Here is a 26,193-nt window from a genome sequence, read left to right as displayed (position 1 = left end):
AACCAAGTCAAGGCTAAATTCATCCAGGATAACTGCAATAGCCCTCTGGTCAGATCAGACACATCTCACCCCGTACTGCCTGATCCTGCTTATATTCTCTTCTTTATCCCTCTCAACTTGAATCTGTAAAATCTTAGCTCTAACATCCATCCACCAAAAACAACTGAGAGACACTTTGCACACTAAAGAAGCAAAACCCCAAAATAAATATGCAATCCCCTTTTTACAAGAACATAGAAAAGATTTGAAGATGTGTTTGAGGGTGCTTTCAGTGGTGTAATTTACTGACTGCCAAAACAAATGCAAGCTTCAGTAGATTGCCAAGCACCCACAGGGCTTGTTTGTATCTAATGATCTGACAATCTTAGGCTTGTCAGCGACTCCGAACCGCAAAAAACAAACGCTTTCAATGCTTTGAAAGCCGTGTGTACTTTCAACCTCAAAAAAGCTCTTGGAATGTTTTAACCTACATTTAAAGGTGCTCTAAGCAATGCTGGGTGACGTCACTTCTTGTTGACGTTCGAAGTATTGTCAAACAAAACGGAGGCTAGCTCGCCCCTCCCTCCTCCTCATCCCGTCTCCTCCCCCTCCCTTCCGCGTACTAACCCCCCAACGCCCACCCCCAAATCCTTCTTGTCGGTTATTGGCTGGAACACTGTTTGTTATGTTTCATGGTGCAGGTTGGCGCAGTTTGTCTTTGTTGCCGTTTGCGGAACCTGGGCTGTCTACAGTTTTTACGGTGTGTTCAGGGGACAGGCAGCTAGCAGATAATGAAGAGATGTTTGCTGTATGTGATAAAAAATGTTGTAGCCTAAAAAACGTGTGACATCGCTTAGAGCACCTTTAAGATAAGTGCCCAAAGGTCCAACGCACAATCAGATCAAAATGTGTTTTTGTGCAAAAAAGGTTTTGGGACAACTTTGGCTTTAGGGATGGTGAGAGTTGAGGTGAAATTGTATTTTCAGTCTAGTCCATATACAGTATGTTGCATAGGGATAATATATGCATGTAAATTTATGCGTTATATATATTTTATTGTACTCCAACACCAATTAAAAGGAACAACATGATTTGCCTGTGTATTTCAGGGTAAGAAACCGAATTTTCCTATTTTTAATTCACTTTCTGCATCCAAGCATTTACTATTTATAATAAGAATATCTCTTTAAACCATTTCCAATTATCAAATAATTTGATATCTATCTACATTGTATTTTAAACATTCATACAACCTTAAAGCAGCAATTTTTTTTCTTCTACTTTTTTAGCAACTTGGGGAGAGCGGAGAGGGCTGTAAAAACAGCATTGACATACAGTATAATTACCTTATAATATTTTTGGTTCTAACATGTTATCAAACTTTTTACACATCCAGCAGAAAAATAAGCATTTTTTGAAGTTGTGTCTGACTAAGTGACCAATGTAAGTCCAATGTTTACTCTCCGTACTCTTCTTTTCAGTCTCCACAAACTCCTGAAATAAATATCTGGCTCTTTGACTGCTATATGCGTCAATAAGGCTACGTCCAGACTGCAAGCCTTGATGCTCAATTCTGATCCCCTGTAGTCTATATCCACGATGCTCCACTTCCAGGATTGCTCTCCTTCTGCCGGAAATTGCGCTGGATGTCACTCTTTTCGGATGTCTGATTTTGGATGTCCATTACTTTCTGCTTTCTTTGTGTTGTAATTTTAAACTCCGGTCAATGTATGAGGACTATGGTTAACTGCTCCTCAGATCTCTGCAAGGTAAATGTAAAAACATGTAAAAATGTGAGATTTCCGTTGCACAATTAAAACAACCTTTGAACATACACAAGTTCTATCCCGAGGCTATTTTGCAGCAGCACAGTGGCTCCGCTCAACGCTTAGCACCGCCCAAGACAATTGTGATTGGTTTAAAGAAATGTCAATAAACAAGAGCACATTTTTCTCTTATCCTGGATTGTTGTGGGGTGTGTTGTGGAGGAAGGTCTGGCAATGTGAGACTAGATTCCCTGCAATAAGAATCATAGTGCTTTTTTGTTTAAAACGGCCGCCTGCCACATCTGCAAATGATGTGAGATTGAACCAAAACACTAAAGTTTCAGGCCCATAAAACCAAAACAATAAGCTGAAAGACACACAAATGCTCCATAGATCACTTGATCTATTGTATAAACTAAAATGGCACTTGGAGAGTGCAGACCTCTGCCAAGAGCAATGGGCCATTCATGTGCTCCTCAGATGGTCCCATTTTCCGCCACCGAATGAATGCAGCACAAAGGCCCTGGCTCGAAATGTTAACAAAAGTGACAAATATTGAGTGTATCGTCCCAAGATTTGGATCAGCTCCCAAATGTAATGGTTTCTTCAATGGCCTAAGCTACACCCTTCCACCATTTCCATGAACATCTGGCCAGTGATTTTTTTTCTGTGATCCTGCTGACAGACAAACAAACAAACAGACAAACCAAGCTGAAAACATGACCTTCTTGGAGGAAGTATTTCTTGCACTGGAAGAATGTGGATGAGAGCATCTGTTGGACTGCACTTAGGTAACCTCTAGAGACTATGTAGGCAGAGAAGGTGGATAAAGAGAAGATGACCCAATAATAAGAATCAGATTTCAGGGATGGATTACTCTGCCTGTCACAGCAAAGCCATTGCCTGCCAGCAAGTCCTTTCTGTGAATATATACAAACTGACAACATCCAACACTTTTTTGAAAAATAAAACCTGGAAGCTGGTTTAGTGTTCTGACTATTGAAGAGAAGATTTGTGATGCTCTCAAATCATCTGCAGGGGTGACACACCTAATGAATGCAAATCCGCAGAGCACTGATGAGCAGTGGTTAGTTTTTAACGTTTCCTTAAGAGACTGGGTTCCTCTCTTTTGCAGAGTCCCAGATAGATACCTCTCTCTCTCTCTCTCTCTCTCTCTCTCTCTCTCTCTCTCTCTCTCTCTCTCTCTCTCTTTCTCTGCACCCTTCTATGCGCGCTGCACCTGTGCTGCTGCTCGTGCGTCATACGATGGCAACTGATTCTTTAGACCTTCGGCTCTGTCGGACTGGGTGCAGACCGAGTCGACCTTGTATAGTGGTTACAGGTTCTCCGGGTTCTCCTGGAACATCTCCACCCGCTTGTATTAGCTGCAAGCTTTAATCACACAACAACCGCACGCAAACAAACTTTCTTTGTTAATTTTACGCACAGGTTCCCAATTCGGACATTTGAGAATACCGCTGGTCCTTCCCTACCACAACCCGCGCGATTTTCACAAAAACTTCAAGAGGGACCATGCAAGTTTATGTGGCTGTGATATTCGCGTATGGAGTGTCGGGTAAGTTCCGCAACTTCTTATATTGACGAATTTACGAAGTCGTTTAAGCTTCAATCTTTGCCGTTTGGAAACTATCGTGCACAATATGTGCTATATCGTCTTAACAACATGTATAAGATATTTGTTAATCAAAGAATTGGCCCGGAGGTTATCGGAGCGACTTTATCAGAAATCCGCACCGATGACTAAAAGAAAGAGAGGACGGCTACTTGGAGATTGATTGTAGAAATGAGAGATTAAGATGTTTTTGTCGAAGGGCATTTCACTGTAACAGCAGGTTCTGTACATTTTATATTTGATGTAACCTACAATATATTCCCTGAATTGGGTTTAAAACACCAGGGAGCTGTAGCTTATTAACGTTTTAAAGGCGTTAAATCGCCCACTATGCATAATGTCTGGCTGGATATTGTTCAATTATCTGAAAGTGAAAGAGATTGAAATCAGTGGGAGGTACACGATGCTTAGTTTTTATGAGATATCTTCAGTCATATATTCTGTGGATTTAAACTCAGACATGTTTCCTGTTTCACACTAATGTGGAGTAATATTAAGATATTTTTTTAAGATTTATATTTATATTTTGCATTTTGTGTGAGGTTGCTCAGTGCTGTGTGGAAAAGATTTTGTGCATGAGCAGACCATCCATCACTACTGTAAGAGTAAATATGCAGCCACTGGCCAGTAGTTCTGTGCGCATCCTGCATTAGGGGCAAGTGCAGGGTAACAGGTCCGTGTGAAGCCTGGAGGACTAAATGTGTCCACACACTGAATTCAAACTGACAGCGTCAGTTCTTGGCTGGGGCAGAACGCCTTGCCAAGAGCATGTCAGTTTAAAATGTTGCTTTCAGTCCATAAGGTACAGGAGCTTTAATTCAGTGTGTACTTTAACCCAAATTACATCAAGTTTTGGCATTTCAGCTGTAAATTCTGCCACAACAATGAACTCAAAAGCAAGATATGCTATGAATGATATATTTTCAAATCCTAAACAAAGATGAAGTCACAAAATAAACAAATTTTGTAGCCTGATTGGTACTTCAGAACGTGCTAATTGCATTATTTTGTTGGCTGTCGACCAATTTACATTTGTACATTGAGGTTCATACTGCTTATGCATTTGTGATACTGTAAGGCACAGGTCAAGACATAAATCTGTTGCATAACTGTCTGCATGCATCTTGCCATGCACCCAAGATCTGTGGAGGAAAAAAAATTTGAAATCATAACTGGTCCCACTGTGTGCTGCCATGGGAAAAATGAATATCCTGCATGAGGAAGCGCCAATTTATGTTGTCACAGTCAACATATGATAAGCCATTTTTTTGAAGCTCACAGATCAGTGTTTGAAAGATATCTTGGATCCTGATTCATCAGCGGCAGAGGCAGTCAGTGAGAGCAAGCTGTGTGGCTGTTCAGCCTAGCGAATCATTGTTTGCACCCATTAGTGTGGAAAATGGAAGAAACCTCAGGAAGAGCAACGGAGGAGGGATCTTTCTCCATGGTCGGACAGACGTGCTGAATAACTAACATAATACAATAACAGTATAGAATGACAAAATCATACATAGAAGGTCGTAAATGAATGAATGAATATGCTGACTAGTGCTCACAAAGACATTTTGTGAAAAACTCAGTTTGAGTCTTATTTCATCCAAGAAAGATAAATAAACAGTGGCATAAGAATTTTAATATTTATGGTCAATCTTCATGCGATAAATGCCAAGCAAGTTTTCCCACAAGGACAATAAAGTGTACTTAAATAGTTTTTGTTTGTCTTTCCATGACGTTTTCAAATATTAATACAGATGAGTAGCTATTTCCTCTTACGCATGTACAATTACATGCATGTCGGAAGTTAGCTGGCCAACAGCTTTTGTCTTTGCTGTGTGTTTGAGTGCAACTTTTAACTGAAGATGCAAAGCATTTGATTACGTGTCTTTGTCGGCACTGGTCAGCAAAGCACCAACAGTAAAGGATCCGATACATGAAGCTGGTGGCCCAACAGCACCAAACGGCTGAATGCCAGCTCGGTGTGTCAGGGCTCTCAAACAGAGCAAATATACACTTTCAAGTTTAGCGTTTAATTTGAAATATAAATTACACTTTTGCTGTCTCAGGTGGACTGAATATTTCTTAGTCTCGACCTTACATGCAATTATAAGAATATTGCAATTTGAACTGCAGTGCTACAAACTGCATGTAAATGTTTGCAGTGCATGGTATGGGAATACTCTGCACACTGACCCAGTATCACTAAAGAAAGACACATCATAAGATGTGATAGAAATATGTTGCACATTTATAATATGTAATCTGTACTGCACCTACAGTACGATATCCATTTGTGATATAATTTCTTTTAACATGCTGTAAAACAGGACCAGTCAAATGTGATCCAAGACATCCTTTTTTCAATCAAATCTTAAAGGTATTAAAGGCTTTATGGTCTCTTCTGTCTCTTCTTCTTAACTCTATCGATGTGCGTTAGCTGGTTTAGAGCATGGATGTATTGTTGAGAGTGGATTCCTCTGCGCCAGTATTGTGTATTTCCTGCTGGAAAGGTTCAACTTTTACAGACAAGCTTAATTAGGGGCGTGCAACAATGGGGACTTTCTGATCCAAAGCTATGGAGATGGTTCTTATCGCACTGTTGGACTATCTTAGTTATTTCTTGTTGGATACATATTTGCACAGATTTGTAATGATGACATGTATTTGTCTGTTGGTTTTGCTGCTTTTCTTAGCTAATCATAAAAATATCAACTGCTTCCTTAGGCTTGTGTATTCTGTGATCTCCACTGGAATTCCTTAGAGTGAAATAATTTGGCTTGCTGATGTATTGGCAGGTGTTATGTATCACACACAATAAGAGGACGTCTGGTTCTTAAATAATTCATTGTTTGCTAATACCATCCAAGTTTATCCTCCAGGGAATGGTGATTTATGTGCCATTTGTTTTAGAGAACAGACATCTGAAAACATCCTTTCCATCTGGCTTTGAAACAGAGTTGACTTAGTGTAATTCATTAGTACGCTTCCTGTCAGATGGGAATTTTACAGTTAAGTAGTGGCACTTAACTGTAACCTTGCAATTGTAAATGTGATTCAAGTCTAAAGCAAAGCTAAGCCAATAATGGATCTCTTGTGCTTTAATTCAACACCACATCCCTTTAGAAGTGTACAGAGTCTGAGCTTAATAGCAAAATAAAAACAGAAATCAGAATAGATTTAGATTTATTATTTTAGTATGTATTTTTTTCACTCATCTTAATTCTTTTATTGCTTTTTGTGCTTCGGTTAGATTTCCCAGAATGTCTTTCCATAAGAGTTGGTGTAAAGTTACATTTAACTTTGATCGTTTCTCTTTTGTGATCAATTCTTTATTTAATATTCGTGTAAGTTAGTTTAAGCACCAATACAGTCATAAAAGTAATACCACAGTTTAATTTAATAGCAGACACTGTACATGAGGGATGGCTGTCTCAATAATATTAGAAATGATACTTACTACTAATCTATTGTTCTCCGGACAAACCATACTGTATGAAGAAATGTGCTAATAGTACATTTTGTCTAGACAAAAGTCACAATATGGAGTAAAGCTCTGAGTTTTATTCGTTGGAATCTTCGAGGTGTGAGAAAAGACCTGTGAATACATCATGGGCCCTATCTTGCACTCAGCGCAATTGCCTTTTTACACCAACGCATGTATCATTCCTATTTTACACCCGACGCACAGCGGACTTTTCCCTCCACAGACGCACGTCGGTAAAATAGGGAATGTATTTACTAAAAATGCGCTTCAGGTGTTTGGATAAATCAGGAGGCACTTCACAGTACAATCCTCAAAAAGTCGCAGCATTCTTTGTGGCTTGTTGTGATTTACACAACATTTCCATGAATCATGGATGTGTTGATGACATAAATGAGGAAATATTAGAGGACTTAAGGAGACGTGATGTTGAACTACGGCGGGATTGGACACTCCGGCGGGATCTGGTCCGGGAGTAATGCGCGATGTGCTCCTGATGAAGCGGGTGGACAGAGATGGAGTCGGGGGAAGAGGAAGGGGAACAACAGGTGCGGGTGGTGCGTTTGGAGACCCACGCTCCATGGCTGCAGCAATCCTCTCCAGACTTGAGGAGATGCGCCCGAGAGGCCGCAGCAACATCGCCACCCGGCCAATACGGACATTTATTACTTTGCCGCATCCCGGACAGCTCCCGCTGGCGTGCGCCAGGCAAATCTGCCGTCATAATAGCAATCCGCCATGGAACAAGCGCGCCTGCTCTTAAAAGGAATGTGAGATGCAATCTGATTGGTTTATTGCACATTACGCCCAAACCACACCTATCTACTTCAGACCAACCCATTTTAGATTTGCGTCGGGCGCAAGAGTCATTTATCCTGCCGGTATAATAGCAACAGCGGCCGAGATCCGCCCACAAAGCTACTTGCGTTTTGCGTTTCATACTTGTGTTTCAGATCGTTAAAATAGGGCCCTATGTATCATCTGATGGTTTGGATTTGTGGAGGGGATATATTTGACCATATATCATTTGGCCGTGACAAAAGTTATGATTAGGCAACAAAATGACTAGTTAAGATTAGGAAAAAGATCGTGGTTTTGGATTAAAACACTCCCAATGAACACGCATTTCTTGCTCCTGATTTAGTTTTCCCAGGGAAGCGAACTCCACTCTCTGGATTGAAAGTCCTGTATGTTAACGCTCACCCATTCACCCCGACCTCCCCACGCGGCCAGCCACGTTTTTTATACAGCAACTGTCAATGTAGTGAACACAGCAAAAAAAAAACATGGATTGCTTACAAATTACAGTGCTTAACTTTTCGTAGCTTTTTGGTTCATGAGAACAGGCGTACCCTATGCAGATGAGAGGTTCTCGCAAGATTTTGAGTATCTTCTTAAACAGCACAGAAAAGTTAATTCTGATTTAATGGGACCCTGAACTCTTTAATCTTCTACAGCATTTTACTTACATGTTCAATGGAAAGAGTTCTGTAAGGGCCCGGCAGGATGAATAATAATAATAATAATAATAATAATAAAAATAAATGTGTCCAAAAAAGTAATCATAATTCTCATTCATATTTGACAAATCAAAATGTATATTTACAAAGATGCAGAACAAGGTAGATGGGATAAGAGACACAGTTGCCTGTCGTTCATAATTAGGACTTAAGGTGAGGAAATGTGCAAAGTCTTGTTAAGACATAATGACATGATAAAGCAATAATTTTGCATGGGTCCAGAGTGTTGAGTGCCTTGTAGATGATGACCAGATTCATAAATTATATTCTGTTCTTAATTGGGCAGGGATGCCAAATGTCACATGTGTAATCTGCACCTTGCTTGCAATTTGCCTGTCTCCTGTATTTGGAACCAGAGGCATGATAAGGCTGACTTACTATGGCACATGAATAAGGGAGTGAATAATCATCTTCTAGCTGTCAAGTCATATGAGATCTGTTTTACATTCGCCACATTTGTCAGTCTGTAGTGTTTGTTCTATGTCTCTGCATAATTTAGACTGAAGTAAAGGAAATTAGCCATATAAGACTGTTGATGTGAGGGTGCCCTGAAATTTAGTTTCCCGTTGTCACACATAGACTAAGTTACACACATAGCCTAAGTTACACACACGCAGATACGCACCCACCTCCGCCGTGGTTTTCTAAGTGAGCGAACAAGAGGGAGAGAGAGATTAATTTATGTTTTTTATGCACTAAAGTTGCGCCATAAAACCATAAAACCGAACAAATTTCAAACACCAGCCAACGAGCCGGGTTTACACATCATTACTGCAGCTTTCATGCAGTAGAATACAGTATATGTGAGTAGGCTAATGCAGCACGCCAAATACACCACACACAGCTTACCACACACATAAACACGTACAAAAACACACACGCACGCATCCTCACACAGTATACTTGCACACACAGTAAAATTAATGTAGTCATATCTGTAGTTATTTATTATATCTAAATAAGCCACTGATCCCCTGTTCTAATGTCATTTTCTTTGTCCTGGTTGGTGACAGGTTCACCATATCTCTCAGTCTCATTTCTAGGTTTTGTTAAGTCTCCACATGTTGATGTTTAGGGAATAAAAAACGATCCATTGCTAACGTTACACTCACTTCACTAATCCTAACGCTACCAAATATTGCGTTCTTCTTCTTCTGTGTTCTTATAGTTTTCTTCATGTTTTTTAATCTAAAATGAATCGGTTTGTTTTATTAATGTGCTTTTTTTTTTTTTTACATTTTTCAAATATAAATAATAATATTTATACATTAACAAAAATATTTTTTTATAAATATACCACAGCAATTTCTTGGGGTTACTAAGGGGGTGCTATGGGAATCCTAGGGCTAGCTAGAGCACCCTCAAGCCCCTCCCTGGCGCCTCCTATTCTCTCAGTATGTCTCTAATAAAGACAAGTGGCAGACATTGTACATTCATAATCATACTCTTGGATTTTCTGCTTTGTTTATAGCACTCAATATCACAGAGGAGAAGGCGACGTGTCCTCTTGGATATTTCCCCTGTGGCAACCTGACTGTGTGCCTCCCTCAGCTCCTGCACTGCAACGGCATCAATGACTGTGGAAATCAAGCCGATGAGGAGAACTGTGGTAATTAATTGTTTCTACTTGGAAACAAATTTGTATATGATCTTGTGCTGTTTAACCCTTATGCAATTTACCAGCCCAGTGCGGCACATTAATAATTCACTGAAAATCAGAGTTTCCAAATGGACTCTTTTAATTCGGTAGAGTAACATTACAGAATAATCAATTCAAGTCTGGGTAGGAGTGTCAGTGGTCTTTGATAAGCACGAGTTTGAAGGTGCTGCTGGGTGTCTGGCTCTAAATGCCTTTTTTTATTTATTTATGAAGAACCCGTGTTCAAACTAAAACAGCGTGTGAAGCTGCTCTTTAAATGTATCCCCCTGTGGTGGCCAATCAAGCCACCGCTGATCAGACTTGTCAGTCCGTTTTGAGGCGCTGTGAGAGTCCCATACAGTAAATGGGGTTAACATCCTTGTCTCTATCGATGCCACAAGAGAGTTTTAAAGAACTATGAGGGTAAAAAATTACTGTAATTGTTGGGCTTTGTAAATTATAGAGTGTGGTCTAGACCTACTCTATCTGTAAAGTGTCTCGAGATGATTTTATACTATAAATAAAATTGAATTGAATTGAATTAAAAAATGAAACACAAGCACTTAACTGCCCAGGAGCAGCTGACTGCTTCTTGCAACAAGCTCCAGCACAAAGCACAGTCCATCTGTCTATTTTCTTTCTTCTTTTCTCTGTGAAATGAAGCTGTCTTCAAGTGCGGAAATGTCAAGAACTATATACGAACTGAAGAAGAAAAAAAAAAATTGTGAAATATGAAGTCTACTTGTGCTACAATTGGGGGTTAAAGACACAACAGGACATCACAGAAATGGGCCAAGTGACACTCCGACCGCCCCACAACCCTGCGGCGTGTCCCTTTCTTTGATCTGAGCGTACCCTTACAGACGCCCTCTTTGGGCAGCTTTGGCTCAGGAGGTGGAGCGAGTCATCCTTTAACAACATGGTTGACGGTTTGATCCCCAGTTCCTCCTGTCCACATGTCGTATTGTCCTTGAGAAAGACACTGAACTCAAAGTTTCTCCTGATGGTAGGGCAGCCCCTTGCATGGCAGCTCTACCACTGTCAGTGTATGAATATGTGTGGGTGAATGAGAGGCAAATTTGAAAGCGCTTTGTCTGATAAGGTAGAAAGGCACTATATAAATGCAGACCATTACTCTTCATACTGCATGCTGATTGATCAGTTTTTAACATGCTAATTTGCTTCTATGGTGTGCCTCAGAGTTCTGAACGGGTTCAGAGCTGGTTGCTTGTGTAGGCAGTATAGATAAAACTATTGTGCATCAGGGTACTGCACAACAGTCTGGTTGATCATTAAAAAAAAAAAAAATCACTGTGCAGATTGCATGGTGCATGTTTTCAGTTGATTATGTTCACTAGTGTTTCTGCCTTGTCAGTAACTCATTGCAAATGGAGGTCTGGCAGTAGCTCAGTCCATAGGGATTTGGATGTAAATTTCCCCTTTCAAGATGATCTTTTTCAAATCACCGGTTGCACTCATACCTCCACAATCCTGTGTATTTTTTTGCACAGCTGTCGCAGTGTGGCTACCTTCCTTAGTTATACCACAACACCAGGATTGAACAGCAGCTGTACTTTTCTACGTGCTGGTGAGCTGTTCTAAAAGCTGTTTAATTGCAGTATTTTGGTAAATACATGGATTTAAAAGACTGTTTTTTCTGATTTTCTTTAGTCGCTCCCAATCATTTCACCCACAGCCCTACATTTATACCCATAACTCAGATAAAATCTATTTTTTACCCGTTACAAAAATCTTTTGTGAGTTACCGAAGCACCCAATTCAGTGCAGGAATCTAGTGTACCTCTCAAGAATTGTTGAAAGAACTTACTTATATATAGATACAGAACAAATGTATGAAGGATGTCCAAAAATATATCATTATGTAATTACACTGACGCTGCAGCTGCATGACTCAAAGGGACATTGTGCCAATAACAACGGTGTTATTGTTAACAAAATAAAGTGCACTTTCAATCCAAAGAATCCCAAATATGACAGGTAACACTTACAAAAGATAACTTTTATTGTGGAAGCCTCCTTACCTCTGCTGAGCTCCAGGTTGGGAAAAAAGGCTCATGCATGACTGAGTATCCTGAGGAGGTGATAATCAATCATGACTCCTGTGCTGAAACAGGTGCAGCTTATAAAACAGCTGTCAAGTTATAATAATGACAATTATGAAATCCTCTGACTTCCGTCTATTTCCCTCAGACACCCTGCAGGAAGGATTTCGATCTGATGTCAGCTTTGTGTCCTGTAAGTGCTATTGGTTTATATAGTCCTATTAAAGTTGGAAACATTTCCCCACCTTTTATATTAACAGAAGAAGAAAAAATAGTAATGTCTCCAGCCATATTTAGTACGCTATCACAAATGTTATATTAGTACATTGCTGGCTAACACAGTGTTAAATGACATGAATTTACTCCGTAGTCAATGGTCCTCTTGTATAGAGGTTGATTGTGTGACTAAAACAAAGCTATTATCTCCAACAGCATACAAAGTGCTCCCATGAGAGAGGGAACAAAAGCTAACAATTCATGTAGTCCTTTAATCTTCCACTGATGCCTACTACCTGTGACAATAATATTGTCCCATGTAACACTCTCCAAGCACAATTCCTTCCTGTCTTGTAAAAGAAGCTCGGCAACAGAATTACACTGAATGTGAATGAACAGTAAGTCCCCTGTAGAAAAGAATGGGGGGTGGAGGGGGAAAAGAATGAATCAGTTGATGGTGGATGAAATCAGGGTGCTGCAGCTGGCTATACTGCAGCAAAACAGTCAACACTGGCAAGAACTGTGAATGTGAAAGACAAAACCTATATGAATAACATTTGGAAATAAAGCTAAAAGTAGTAAAAGGCCTCATTTTTTACTAAGTATTAAGTAAGTCATCTCTGACCTCATGTTGACTTAGACATTGCAACAAGATCCTCAGTATCTGCCCACCTCTCACCCATCTGAATTCATATTCATGATTATTCAATAGGGAAAATATTGCTCTGTGTAATGTGAAAGGGGTAACTCTTACAGATACAATACAGATAATTATCATCCGAAACTAAAGTTTTCCTCAGCTTTACAGAGCGTTTTAGCATCTTTCAGCTCATGGTTTTGGTTTTAGTGGCTGCAATTTCTTGATGTACTCTCTTGGCTCTCATCAGCATTGTTTGCAGTAGCAGGTTTTCTGGAAAAAAGAAGCTGTAAAAAACACACTGTGCCCTACCTGTCAATTACCAAACAGCAGACAACGTTTGCAACAGCTGGTGAACTAGTGGAGCATTTAGCAGCTTAATATTATTATTATTAGCCATATTATGCTCATTTTCAGGTTCATAATTGTAATTTGAGATTGTATCAGAATAGGTTTACATGGTTTAATTTTCAAAAAACACTATATTTTTGTAGTACTGCACATTGCTGCAGGTCCTCTTTTCACCCTGTGTCAGGTCTCTGTTTTAGCTACAGAGTGAGACCTCTCAACTTCTGTAACATCTTTGTTGACAGTCGCACATGCGCATTAGCTAGGTAAGGATTACATGAGTTAGCTAGCTGTTTGTCCAACTTCGGCCTGTACAAGGCAGGATTAGCTGGGAGACTTCTTCTAAACGAGGGCGTACTTCCAACTTTGCGTGGAATACCTGCAGAACAGGGACATGTATGTAGTTCTATACAATTTATTTTGTAGATTAGGGTGAATTTGTGTGTGTTGTATCAGTGTTCTGCCATTGAGAATAAGCTAGCATGCTAATGGTTAACCCCCTAGGCCCCTTGTTTCGGCTAGTTACGTAGAAAGCCGTGCAGACTTTGAACAGCTCACCCGGAGACTGAAGGCAGGACACATTCAGAAACCCATATCTCACTCAAAACAGCATGGATGGGTTTTTTTCAATTTTGTATGCGTGTGGAAGCACCAAAGACACAGAAAAAGAAATGTATTCATAATATGGGCACTTTAAGAGCCACATATTGTGGAGTACCTGGGTAGCTCTCCTGTGAGCGTGAGCCTCACATACAAAGGCTCAGTCCTTCCCGCAGCGGCAGTGGGTTCAATTCCGACCTGCTGCCCTTTGCTGCATGTTATTCCCCTTCTCTCTACCCTTTCCATTCTAAAGCTGTCCTGTAAATGAAAGTCTAAGAACACCCAAGGAATAATCTTAAAAAAAAAGAAGAAAAGAGCCAATTGTGTTTACAGGTATTTGATGTTAAATAAACTAAAGTTCAGGGCAGGAATAAAAGGTGATACGCTCAGCTATTCAAAATCACATAAAACAATTACAAATAGCCGCCCCAGGCTGCTAAAATGTGCTCTGTCTGATCCTCATCCCTGAACATGACACCAAGCCCCTATTTCCCTTGGGTTAAGTGTTAAATGCATCTTCAGGAAGAATAGTGCAAAATAACAAATAAGTCAAATTCTTAAAGTCGCAGCACTAAACCAGACATAACATAAGTTGTTGAATTGTATTTTGCTCCATTTTTCAGGCAGACTGATCATCATTTACATTTTGGTGTGATTAATTCAGCTGGGAGAGTATTATTTTGTCATTATCAGCTTTCTACAAAAGAGTTCAATGCTTTCTTGAGTCCATAATTTTAAGATTTCTTACACAGCATCCCTTAGTCATAAACTCTTGCTGAAAATAGCAGCCTGTCTCAGGGGTGTGAGAAGCAAATACGCTTGTCCCACTTGAAAAGTCAGCAGTATGCATGTGGGGAAGAGTTTAGACAGAACAAGTACAAGTGTCATGGGTGCGATAAGCCTGATATGTCAGACTCATTTGCTATTTTGTTGCCTCTCCAGTATTTAGTCTGACATGCCTTCTTGCTAGTCATTTTTAGGGAGGAGTATTTGATATCCAGCTGGTCCGATGTCAGCTGCAGTCAACACTGGATGATCTTAGTACAGTGAGTTTATAGAGACCTGTCCTAACTAGCATGAGGGTTTCTTTAAGGGATTCAACTAATGATTTTAAACTACAAAATGTCTGAAATATGGACAAATGCCTGTCACAATTGCCTAAAGCCCAAAAGACGTGTTTTTGCTCTATTCCTGAGGTTGACTAACTAAACTAAACTTCTAATATCAATTGATGTATCGACTACAGCATTTGAATTTGAACCCTTTATGAATTTAACAAACAGTTGATTTGCATTCAGAAATCTATAGCTCCCATGAAGCTTTAGTTGCATGACAGCACATGTAACATGTCACTTTAATCTTTGGTCTTTTTCTTTTCTTTTCTTTTCACACTTAAGGAACAAACTACTTTTACTCATATACTTGTACTTAAGCACAATTTTGAGATACTTTATACTACCATTTAATGCTACTTTATTCTTCTATTTCACTACGAATAAATATTGTACTTTTACTGACATATATTTACTTTAAAGATCAAGATTATACACACAAAACATCTGATCAACTTATAAAATATGATGAAGTTTTTAGACTGAACTACTAGAGGGTATATAATTAGTGTGAGGCTATTTGCACCCCTGGTACAATTAGCAGTGTATGCTATTTGTACCCTGGTGCAATTAGAAGTGCTATTCGTACCCTGGTGCAATTAGAAATTAATGCTATTCGTACCCTGGTGCAATTAGAAATTAATGCTATTCGTACCCCGCCGGTGCACACAGCAATGTGTTCTATTAATACCCCGTCTGGTACAAATATCAATGTATGCTATTTGCACCCCTGTGCATTTACAGTACCTTGGCATATATTTACACACAGTTATCCATACCACTCATGTATTACACCTTTTTGGAATATTATCGCCCTGACATTCTTACCCTAACCATAACCAATCCCACTCCTCTTGCCTAAACCTAACCAACCCAACCAGAGCAGGCATATTCATGAGTCTTCCCCTACCACCCTGCAAAAAAAATATTTTCGCGTTCGCAGGCCCTGACTTGCGCAATTGCATGCAAATGATCTAATCCAAAATAAAAAAAAGAAGAAATAACCTCACAGGGGAATCAAACTCCAAACTCCCATACCAAAGGTAAGCACTCTAACCACTCACCTAGCAATTCTTACTGAATGTTGGATAACTCTTTACCACTAGGTTTTATTTGAATTGACTGAAATGTTGCCAAATTCAGGGCTTGGTGAATCCTGCTCCTGCTGTATTCAGAGCCTCACTTTCAGAAAGCCTTCAATGTGCACTTTGACTCAAATAGAAGGTGTAGTAGTTTTGTGACTGAAAATTCTACACAACAATGAATATAAGATTTTAAGTGGGAGATTGACTTGCCTCGGGTAACCTTTTTATATATACAATCAGTGATAACAGAATCCCTTTAGAGTGTAATACACTTCAATACAGTAGTTCTGCTAGCCCTGAAAAACGTATTATCTTTGTGGAGCTTGTACAAGTTAAAGTTTTATTTGGAAGGTATTGATTCAAAGATGGTTAAAAGCAATTTGTGGTGGTTTTGTCAAAGATTCAATTATATTGTAGCTTAAGGTACTTCTGTTATGTTTTTAACCACAAGCAACTTGTTTATGTGCAAAGCTGAGGGTTGTTTTGTGTGTCAGTATTTCATATGTGAAAATGGGTTCCTTAATTGTCAAAATTAATAAAATAGACTACAGAATTTTGAAGTGCATTATTAAATAAAACTTTTTCAAGGCCTTCCCCCAAGGACCATCATACTCAACTATTGTCCAATCCAACCTGCACAAACATCAGCCATGCTTAATTTGCATACAATGATGTATCAAAAATTGCAAAGCAGCCTTAAAGGTCCAGTGTGTAACGTGCCCGTTCACAAACTTGTCCTTTTTCATGAGTATTTACCACCACCATCAATTCCAAGTATTCATTTTGGCTTAAAATTTTACATTTACATTCGCATGAACTGGGGTAGACGCTCCATATTCATGGGCCATCTTCAAATACGTTAGCCGGTGAGGGACATACAGGACATACTGCTCCGCCTTTCGTGTTTCCGCTGTCACATGATAAACTCACAGGTGCTACTAATGCTGCTAATGGGTATCGTAGCTTCCTGGCCCCGGCAACTTTGAAGAAGGAAACATGGAGGACCACACATATTCAAAATCCAAATTTCAGGAACAGGAGGATATTTCTTGGCCCAGAAAAAGGATATTGAAAAGAGCAAGAGACCGGCTTTTTGAAGCATGAAGGCTACCTTAGGTGTAACACGTACTTTGAACTGCGTGGCGCATGAGAGTTGATTGCGATATATGATCTCAACACTAGATGGGATAAATTCCTACACATTGGACCTTTAACTGGTGTGTATAGCTATAGGATGATGTAAACTTTTTAGACAAACCTGGTATACCTTGCCTCCCAATTTAACTGCTTTATCAGCCAGAAGGTTGACCAAAATATACTGTATGACTGACAACATACTAAGTCAGATGTGATCACTGCTGAGAGCGCAGTTATCTTGGTTTATTACTTTATAACTTCACAAAACAAGCTGGATAAACAAATGTAGAACATCATCTACTTTAATTCACATCAAAAACAGTCCCACTCAAAAGTGTCAAATCGTCATGTGGCTTTTATGAAAATAACTCCTGTAAAGGTGTGGAGCACATTGAAAAGCATATTGCTGTTCCTCCCACAGCAGTGCTTAGATCACCTTGACTCCTGCTGTATTCACTGTACTATTTGGCTAGCCTCCATCTGATAAATAGCTTAAAGCCAAGTGACCCTGAAGTCTGTGTAGATGCAGGAAGAGGCAGAGAGAGGACAGATTTTGAATGAAACTGCAAAGAAATCAAATATAGTATTGTAAGCACCATAAAACAGATATGTTTCAGGTGTTTAATAAGTTTATCAAATCCTATTTTTAAGTACAGTCAGTGGGAAAAGAAATGAAGCAGAATCTCATCATCGAGAACTCATCCTGATGTTGCCTTTCACTGTCAAGATTATAATAGACACTTAAGAGGACTGAGAAATCTCTAAACGTCAAAGAAAGTCAAAGCAGCAGGGGGCCGGAGTGGCGAATGTCCCTTGAAGGGATATGCATACGAAGGCATGTGGGTGGATGATAATTTGCTAGCTTTGATGAATGATGATAATGAGTATAAAAGAGAATAGACAATTGTATCACAAAAGGAGATGAGAAAGATAAAAGCTTCTAAGTGGGTTCAATGAATTCGAAGGGATCACAAAATAAAACTTGTGCTCCATCAGTAAGGCTTGATTATTGCTACTGGAAATTTTTCTGTTCAAGAGACATATTGCAGGGCACTCAACTAACTACCAGGAAATACTTTTAAATGGTGTAAAGGGTGTAACTTATTTTCGTAACAATCAAGTATCAAAAACTGAGGACACGCTGGATGCTGTCCTCCGTTCCTACTTTAATGCCTAACAAATCTATCTCTTTCTCTCCCTGACCCTGACCCTGTCTTTCACTGGTTGAAGCTTGAAAATATTGTAAACAAATTAATAACGTAACTAATTAGACTGTTCAACTCTGTTTCAGACTGATACGGGTTTGATACAGTTTATTTTGACTGGCTTTGTGCACCAGATTTTCATAAAAGAATGTTCCCGTAATTTGTTAAGATACGAGTGACTTAACCTCATCAACTACTCTGCCCCTCACAGGAGTTCAGCCTTTGGGTAGGGAAAAATAAATAGCATGAAAAAACAGGCACAGGAACTGACAGAAAGTATCAGCTCCGGACCCTCGCGCACAGATGGTAGGCATTTCTTTAAACCAATCACAATCGTCTTGGGCGGTGCGGTGCCGCTGCAAAATAGCCTCTGGAAGGAACTTGTTTTGGTGGAACATGTGTACGTTCAAAGGTTGTTTTAGTCGTGCAACAGAAAACTCAGATTGGACAGATAGTCTAGCTAGCTGTCTGGATTTACCCTGCAGAGATCTGAGGAGCTGTTAACCATAGTCCTCATAAATCGACCGGAGTTTAAAATTACAAAACACAAACAAAACAGAAGGTAACGGACATCCGGCTTAAAAGAGTGTAATCTGGCAGAATTTCCAAAGGCAACGGAACAATCCTGGAAATGGAACGTCATGGATATAGACTACTGTGATGTTGACATCATATTGGTGGGAGTAAATTACTTGCAGGAGTTTGCGAATATTTTCTATCCCATACTATGAACATCAGGGCAGAGTGACTGATGTCTGAACCTCTTTCTTTCCATCATTATGCAGAAAAATATTTTTAGTGATTTTTCCTCCACTTTCCTCCTTGAAAATACAGTGGGGGAAATAAGTATTTGACCCCTTGCTGATTTTGCAGGTTTGCCCACTTACAAAGAATGCAAAAATCTACAATTTTAATCATATGTACATTCTAACAGTGAAAGACAGGATCCCAAAGAAAATTCCAGAAAATCACATCATATGAATTTATTAAAATTGATAACCATCTGATGAGGAAAAACAAGTATTTGACCCCCTGGACAAACAGCATGTTAATATTTTGTAGAAAAGCCATTATTGGCCAGCACAGATGTCAAACGGTTTTTATAGTTGGTGACAAGGTTTGTGCACATTTCGGCAGGGATGTTGGCCCACTCCTCCCTGCAGACAGCCTCCAAATCATTCAGGTTCCGAGGTTGTCGCCTGGCAACTCGAATTTTAAGCTCCCTCCAAAGATTTTCAATCGGATTCAGGTCTGGAGACTGGCTAGGCCACTCCAGAACCTTGATGTGCTTCTTCTTCAGCCACTCTTTTGTTGCTTTGGCGGTGTGCTTAGGGTCGTTGTCGTGCTGAAATCCTGAAAATTTGATGTAGACAATTGGTTTGGATTGGGGCTGTGTCTTAAAGAAAGACTAACTGGCTTGTAGGAGCCAGAATACTTGCTGTTTGTCCAGGGGTCAAATACTTGTTTTTCCTCATCAGATGGTTATCAATTTTAATAAATTCATATGATGAGATTTTCTGGAATTTTCTTTGGGATTCTGTCTTTCACTGTTAGAATGTACATATGATTAAAATTGTAGATTTTTGCATTCTTTGTAAGTGGGCAAACCTGCAAAATCAGCAAGGGGTCAAATACTTATTTCCCCCACTGTATATCAGAAAGGAGATTTAAGCATCATACTTGGGTCTTTCATGCTCCAGCTGTTGCCTCCCATTTGACTTCAGCAGCAGTGCAGTTTCAGATGAGTTGGAGCGAGCTCATACTCAGTTAACATTTTACTTTTGTAGTCTTCCTGAACTTTCCCCCTTACTGGCTCCTCTTTCCACTTGCATTGGCGCAGTTGGTCCCAAAAGATGAGAAGCTGTTGTGGGTATTACTTACTCCTCAACTCTTGAGCGTAACAGCAATAGGACTGAGAGGATGAACTGTCAAAGTGATATCAACTGAAATACAAATAGGTCAGCTAAAACCAAAATATTGTGGAACTGCAGGGCAAGACATGAACCTTTACAGACAAGCACATTAGACATCTTACATTATGTTAAAAGGTAAGGTTTGGTCTGGTTGTGAGCAGGCCAGCTGAGAGATTTTTCTTTCTTTTTGATATTTTTAGAATTACACAAGTTTCTGGGTGAGCACAATTTTGAAAGGAGCCTTTAATACATTCCTGGTCCTTAAGACCACACAGCTCAAATGCTTTAACACTATCTAACACGCTCTGTCAAACGCCTTAAAATAAAGCCAATACCTCATCCATATCTCATAATCCTCTCTGCCATATACGCCATTATCTGTTCCATAAGCTTTTCCTTGCCCACTTTGAGGCTTTTATATGTCTTCAACAATATCAAAGCAAACAAAAGACACAGAATCAATAATAATAAATGGCGTAATTGAACACATTTCAAGATCACCCATTGTCAAGAGACCTTTTATCCTTCCTCCATGTGGTCTATACAGTGTACATAATCACTATGTTCCCCTTAAAGCCCAGAAGGTAGCAGTTGCCATTGTTAGAGATTCAATTCCCACTTGAGGAAGCCAGATGTACTGTACCTCACAGCAGTTTAAGCTGGTTTGTGAAAAAGCTTTCCCCAAATAGTATGCATCAAGACAATTGATTGGGAAAATGTGATTTAAAAAATGCAAATCTTCTAAGATGATGGACTTATTATGAGCCTGTCAGCAGTACAAAAGTGTCTGTGACATAGTGTTTTGTATAATGACTTGAGAATATGCATCACAATTTTAATTAAAACTGTAATGGGTCTCTAAGGAAATTTAGTCAACGATATGGGGTGTCAAGTCAGGGCATGTGAGGAAGCTGGATATCCTTTGAAGGTTTTATTGTGAACTTAAATTTAGATGCAGATGCACAGGCACTATTTCTAATATAATACTGTGTAAAAGCGTGGTTTCGAAAGGAGAGGGGAACAAAACATCAATGTTTACTGACCTAAACCTCGCAGGTGGGACAAACAGCTCTGCACAATTACAGTGCTAAACAGGTACTGAAGACTTTAAACTATAATGGGAGTGTTACAGGCTATGCATACAACCTAATACAGGCTAACACTTGAAACAAACTCGATAGTAAATTGCTACGTAAACAGCTGGTAATCTCAGTAAATAATATCTTTACAATACAAAAATAACACTTATGGTCATGGACGCACACAAACACCAACTGAAACTTAACTTTGTAAACCGAGGCTAAACTAACAGTTCTCTACAAGCCAGCTCAAGCAGTAACACGAGGGGTTGTAAACGTCACTTTCCATACCTCCTCACGTGCTTTTTGTACAAAAACATCAAAATACAGAGCTGAACCTCAATTTATCAGGCGTAGGAAACCGTACAAGTTTAACTTTATTTGCTTTCTCTCTGTCACTTGGGTAACACTTTACTTGAAGATTTCTACATAAGAGTTTCATGACACAGTCATGACACATGAACTCTAACCCTAACCCTAACCATAACCATAACCCAACTTGTCATGACAAAACCGAATGACACTTACTAAAAGAAGCGTTATGTCATAAACGTTTATGACTTGTTTATAATGTTTTATGACACGTTCATGACAGTGTCATGTCACTCCTATGTAGAAACCTTCAAGTAAAGTGTATCCGTCACTTGTCTGGGTCCGGACTTTTGAATCATGACATGAAACAGCTGTTTCTCGGTTGAAAAAGCAATCGATCCAATGAGAAACGATTAGCCACTCAGCGCCCTCATTGCAATGGTAGTTTCTTTCAGAAAAACTCAAGTAGTGTTGCCCTGTAGACCAAAAAGAGAATCTGTGTTGCCTGGTAGTCGTTTGGAGTTATATTTTGCATACAACCAAGTAGTACAAAAGTGTGTCTGGTTTTGATTGCATTTTTTTTGTTTATTTGATTGAATTTGTGATGGTGGTGTTTTTAAGCCAAAAGCAGGGTGTTAAATGTGGAGTCCTTGTAGTGCCATGGAGCAATGTTTTTGACAAGTGGCTCCCTGTTTTGTTTGTACTTTGACCACACGTTTTCACTCTATATCACTGATTGACAGGTGACAACAGTAATGCTCAAAGAAGCATAGTGCACTGAAGAAAGGTGAGACAGAAGAACACCACAAGCAAACATGGATCTAAATGTTGCATGAATTCAAATATATATATAAATGCCTTTCCAAATATTTTATGAGAAAGGAGTTGCGTTTAACACATTTAAGCCTTAAGCTTACACACTACATGTGGTCCCTTTAATTTGCTCTTTAATTATGTGTTAATTACAGTATGTGGCAAGTGTCATTTATCCCTCTCCACACTGTAAACTGAACAGCATGCTCAGGTAAGTCGGCTCGATGTGAAGTGACTCTCCGGAGATAAAAAATACAGTGGCAAAGTTGTATGAAACTGCACTATAGGACTAAGTATCTTGAGCATAAGCTTTATCTGGTGTGGTTACACAGTCAAAACTTTATTAATAACAAGTCTTAAGACATGTTATTAATAAATCATGTTATCAGAAATACAGAAGAGGTACAGGTTGTGAATCCTGCAGTTCCATCCGCTTTCAAAAATATATTTTGGTATCTACCTTTGTTGAAGTACCTTGCCATACGCCCACAAGTAAGGCAATTTCTGTATTTGATTCCACTCTCCTGCACAAAATTAGAAAAACCTAGAGCAGAATGTCAGTCTTCATTTTGTTGAATCTGTTTTCCCCCAAGCTTTTCATTTTCCTACAATCCTGCAAAACTGATGCAAGCGTCTGATCAATATGGGACAATTTTTAAGAAATTCTGGTGTTGCACTGAAAACACTGCAGTTGTTCCTTCCCTTTATTGTGGCCTTCAAATGTTGTGAAAACAAGATTTATTAAGGGCAGCATGTGTTTTGTGCTGTGCTTTTCTTCCACTACTGCTGCACTTTTGTTACTGCTTTAAAGGTCCAATATGTAATACTGAAAGCTAGTGTTTAAAAACGTTACTGCAGTACAAATTCCAAATACTGGAGAGTCGTCTCCCTCGCCCCCTCCTGCCCAGACTCGAAGTTCACGGAGGTTGCCAGGCTGAGACCGCAGCATCCACAACAATGTTGCTAGACGCTAGTCTCACACAGTCAGACATTACTTCACAGCTAACGATAGATGCTGGCTATATTGACAATTATAGAAGCCCGTACTCAGCGGGGCTCTGTACCCAACTGACAGACGTTGAATTACGGCAACAATCGCTAAACACACTGCAAACTCACAGTCCTCTCTTCCCGATATACAGCCTCCCTCTCGTGGCTTAAAATAACTCACCGTTGTCGGCTCCGGCCGCTGAACTACACGTTGTAAACAGCCATGGGCTGCTTGCCTGGTCCTCTGACGTTAGCAGTTAGCAGGGTTAGCGTGGCGGCGTTAGCCAGGACTAGCCAGGATCACTTTACTGGCTGTGTCTCAATTGTTTTTGCGAGTAACCAACTCGGGTACTCTAGCTATATAATTCAATGTGAGTACACAAATGTTGAAATGACAAAATCATAGCATAAAATGCCCATCCCTTGCAGCCGTGATAAATTAGCCTGAAGCTAATGCTTACCTGTTCAGGAGAAAATAAGCCAACTCTGCGTCCTTTTGGGATCTAAGCTGTCTCCATCTTTCAAATACATCTCCAATATTTACCAGGGGGTTTGTTACGTCTCTAGTCACGCAACTGTTAGAAACATGCCGTTTGTTTGTTTTTTAAGTTCGGTACAATCTATCTCCGTTGATCCTGTTCGTTTGTTTGCTGCTTTCATGGCTGTACTAACATTACAGCTGTAGCGCGCTGGGTTTACATTTTTATAGGTATATCTGTCAACCCGGCCTGGCTGTCAAACTGGGTCGTTGTTAACAACACACAGGCCAAAACATAAACAGAAATTCCGTCACGGAATGTAAATTTCAAAAAGAAAAAATACTGAAATCAGCATTGTTGTCAGAAAAGATAGTATTTCAACTTAACATGTTTTCTTAATATCTGATGAGGCATTGGTGTCATTTTGGGATTTATTACAGTAAATATATTACATATTGGACCTTTAACAACTAATTCTACTACATCTTTTAAGTATAAACCTGCTTACTGGCCTTGTTAGGTCAATTACTTTACAGTATATTACTGCCCAAATTTTGATTAATGCGTTATATTTCCACAGACCTTTGTTTGTTACTTTCACTGGTGCCTTTAAAAAAAATATATTATTCTGATTAATGTTCGCTGGGAGTTTGTGTGGTTTATAATGAGATCTGTTTCTGAATAAAATATTGCACAAGCCCCCAAACCATAGTAATGAAAACATAGTAAATAACCATGTAGCCCCCAAACAAATCGCTTAGTAGAAAATGTGGATAAATCATACAAGCACTAACTGAATGACAGCAACAATGTATAGGGCAGCCATGTACAGCCCTGTGGGTTGACATGACATTTAAATTTAAAGTCTGCTCGCATGTGCTCAGAATTTTTTAGTGCATTTTCACATGGCTGTGTAAATACGCTTTGTCATTGTTACTGCCAATATTCAAAACTTAGGATAAATATTTGGCCATGGCTGGCAACATATAAACTTTCAATTTCCATTATGGCTCAGGCATCATCATCACTCAGGTAACATTGGCTGTTTGTCAGAGTTTGCAGGACATCAAAGCCAAAACATTCAGACATCTGAAAGTTGAAAAATGTTTTTCCCCTGGGAATTACTGAGCAAAGAGCACTTCATATAGGTTCAAAGTGAGTAGGATAAAACAAGTGTGTTGTTGTCTTATGCGTCACAGAGAAGGGAAGCATTGTTAATGATAATTTGGTATGTTAAATGCATCTCCTTCGTCATTAAACTTAAGTCCATCATTGTTTTCATCCATGTCTACTATCTTCCCTGACGAATTGCTGGATGTCTTGGCGCATCACCTACAGTATGTATCAGTGGCATTTTGGAATTTGTATTGCGTCATCCATACATGCATGCGCATTTATGCACGAGATGGAGACCCACAAAAACCCACAAACCTTTTTCTTGTACAAATAAATCCTGTGCAGAATGAATTTGCCACTCTGCCACTTTGTGGCATATGAACTCCAGTGTAAACATGACCTGGACATTGAAAATATTTCTGAATTAACCTTAATGTGTGAAAAGGGTTTAAGTGCAAAACCTGATCTCTTGAAGTCAATCTTTGCAAACACCCGCTGTTTATTTGTTCCAAAATGAATTCCTCTTTTGTGCTAAACCTTAATGCCTGTGGATCAGTTTGCAGGTGTGACACTGGTCTTTCCAGGTTAATCCTCCTAGAGAACATCAGGTTCAGTGAAGAATAAGGAAAGCCTTTCCAGGTCCTATGGTTAAACAGTTGCCTCATTTCAATCCCATTGTGCCATGGTGATCATTTTTAAGTAGGCCTAAACATCAAAGGACTTAAAGTGGACGACATGTTTGCTGGGAATTGATTTATCCAACAGCTTTGGGCTACTTTGTTCCAGTGTTAACAAATGCTTTCTCCTGCAGAAATAAGAATTTGCATGTAATAGAATAGAGCATGGAAAAGAAAAGACACTTCATATAGGTTAGAAGTGTGCTCCCACTCGCTCCTGGCTGAAAATGAATCAATTTCCCAGTATAGAATACTGTATGTGCCCACATACTGCCCAATTCATCTTCAGATGTTTCTCTTTCAAGTAGCATGTATCATGTTTGCACTTGAGAAAACCCAATTTTTCTCTGGATCCTAGAAATGTTAAAACCGTGCAGCTGTGATAAGATATGGTTA

General features: G+C 39.4%; 1 protein-coding gene across 2 annotated transcripts in view; it reads left to right on the top strand.

Annotated features, from left to right (window-relative positions):
• The first annotated feature begins 2,991 nt into the window (after positions 1 to 2,991).
• Positions 2,992 to 26,193, top strand: part of rxfp1 (relaxin family peptide receptor 1) — a 72,452-nt gene continuing 49,250 nt past the window's right edge. For both annotated transcript variants that reach the window (XM_028589450.1, XM_028589449.1), the window contains exons 1-2: positions 2,992 to 3,321; positions 9,848 to 9,985. In XM_028589450.1, the coding sequence (XP_028445251.1) occupies positions 3,279 to 3,321; positions 9,848 to 9,985 (181 nt within the window). In that variant the 5' untranslated portion in view covers positions 2,992 to 3,278. The remainder of the gene's footprint in view (positions 3,322 to 9,847; positions 9,986 to 26,193) is intronic.

This window comes from Perca flavescens, chromosome 10 (assembly GCF_004354835.1).
Source record: "Perca flavescens isolate YP-PL-M2 chromosome 10, PFLA_1.0, whole genome shotgun sequence".
NCBI lineage: Eukaryota > Metazoa > Chordata > Actinopteri > Perciformes > Percidae > Perca > Perca flavescens.
The sequence above is the reverse complement of the archived record's forward strand: the minus strand, read 5'-3'. Positions and strand labels throughout refer to the sequence as shown.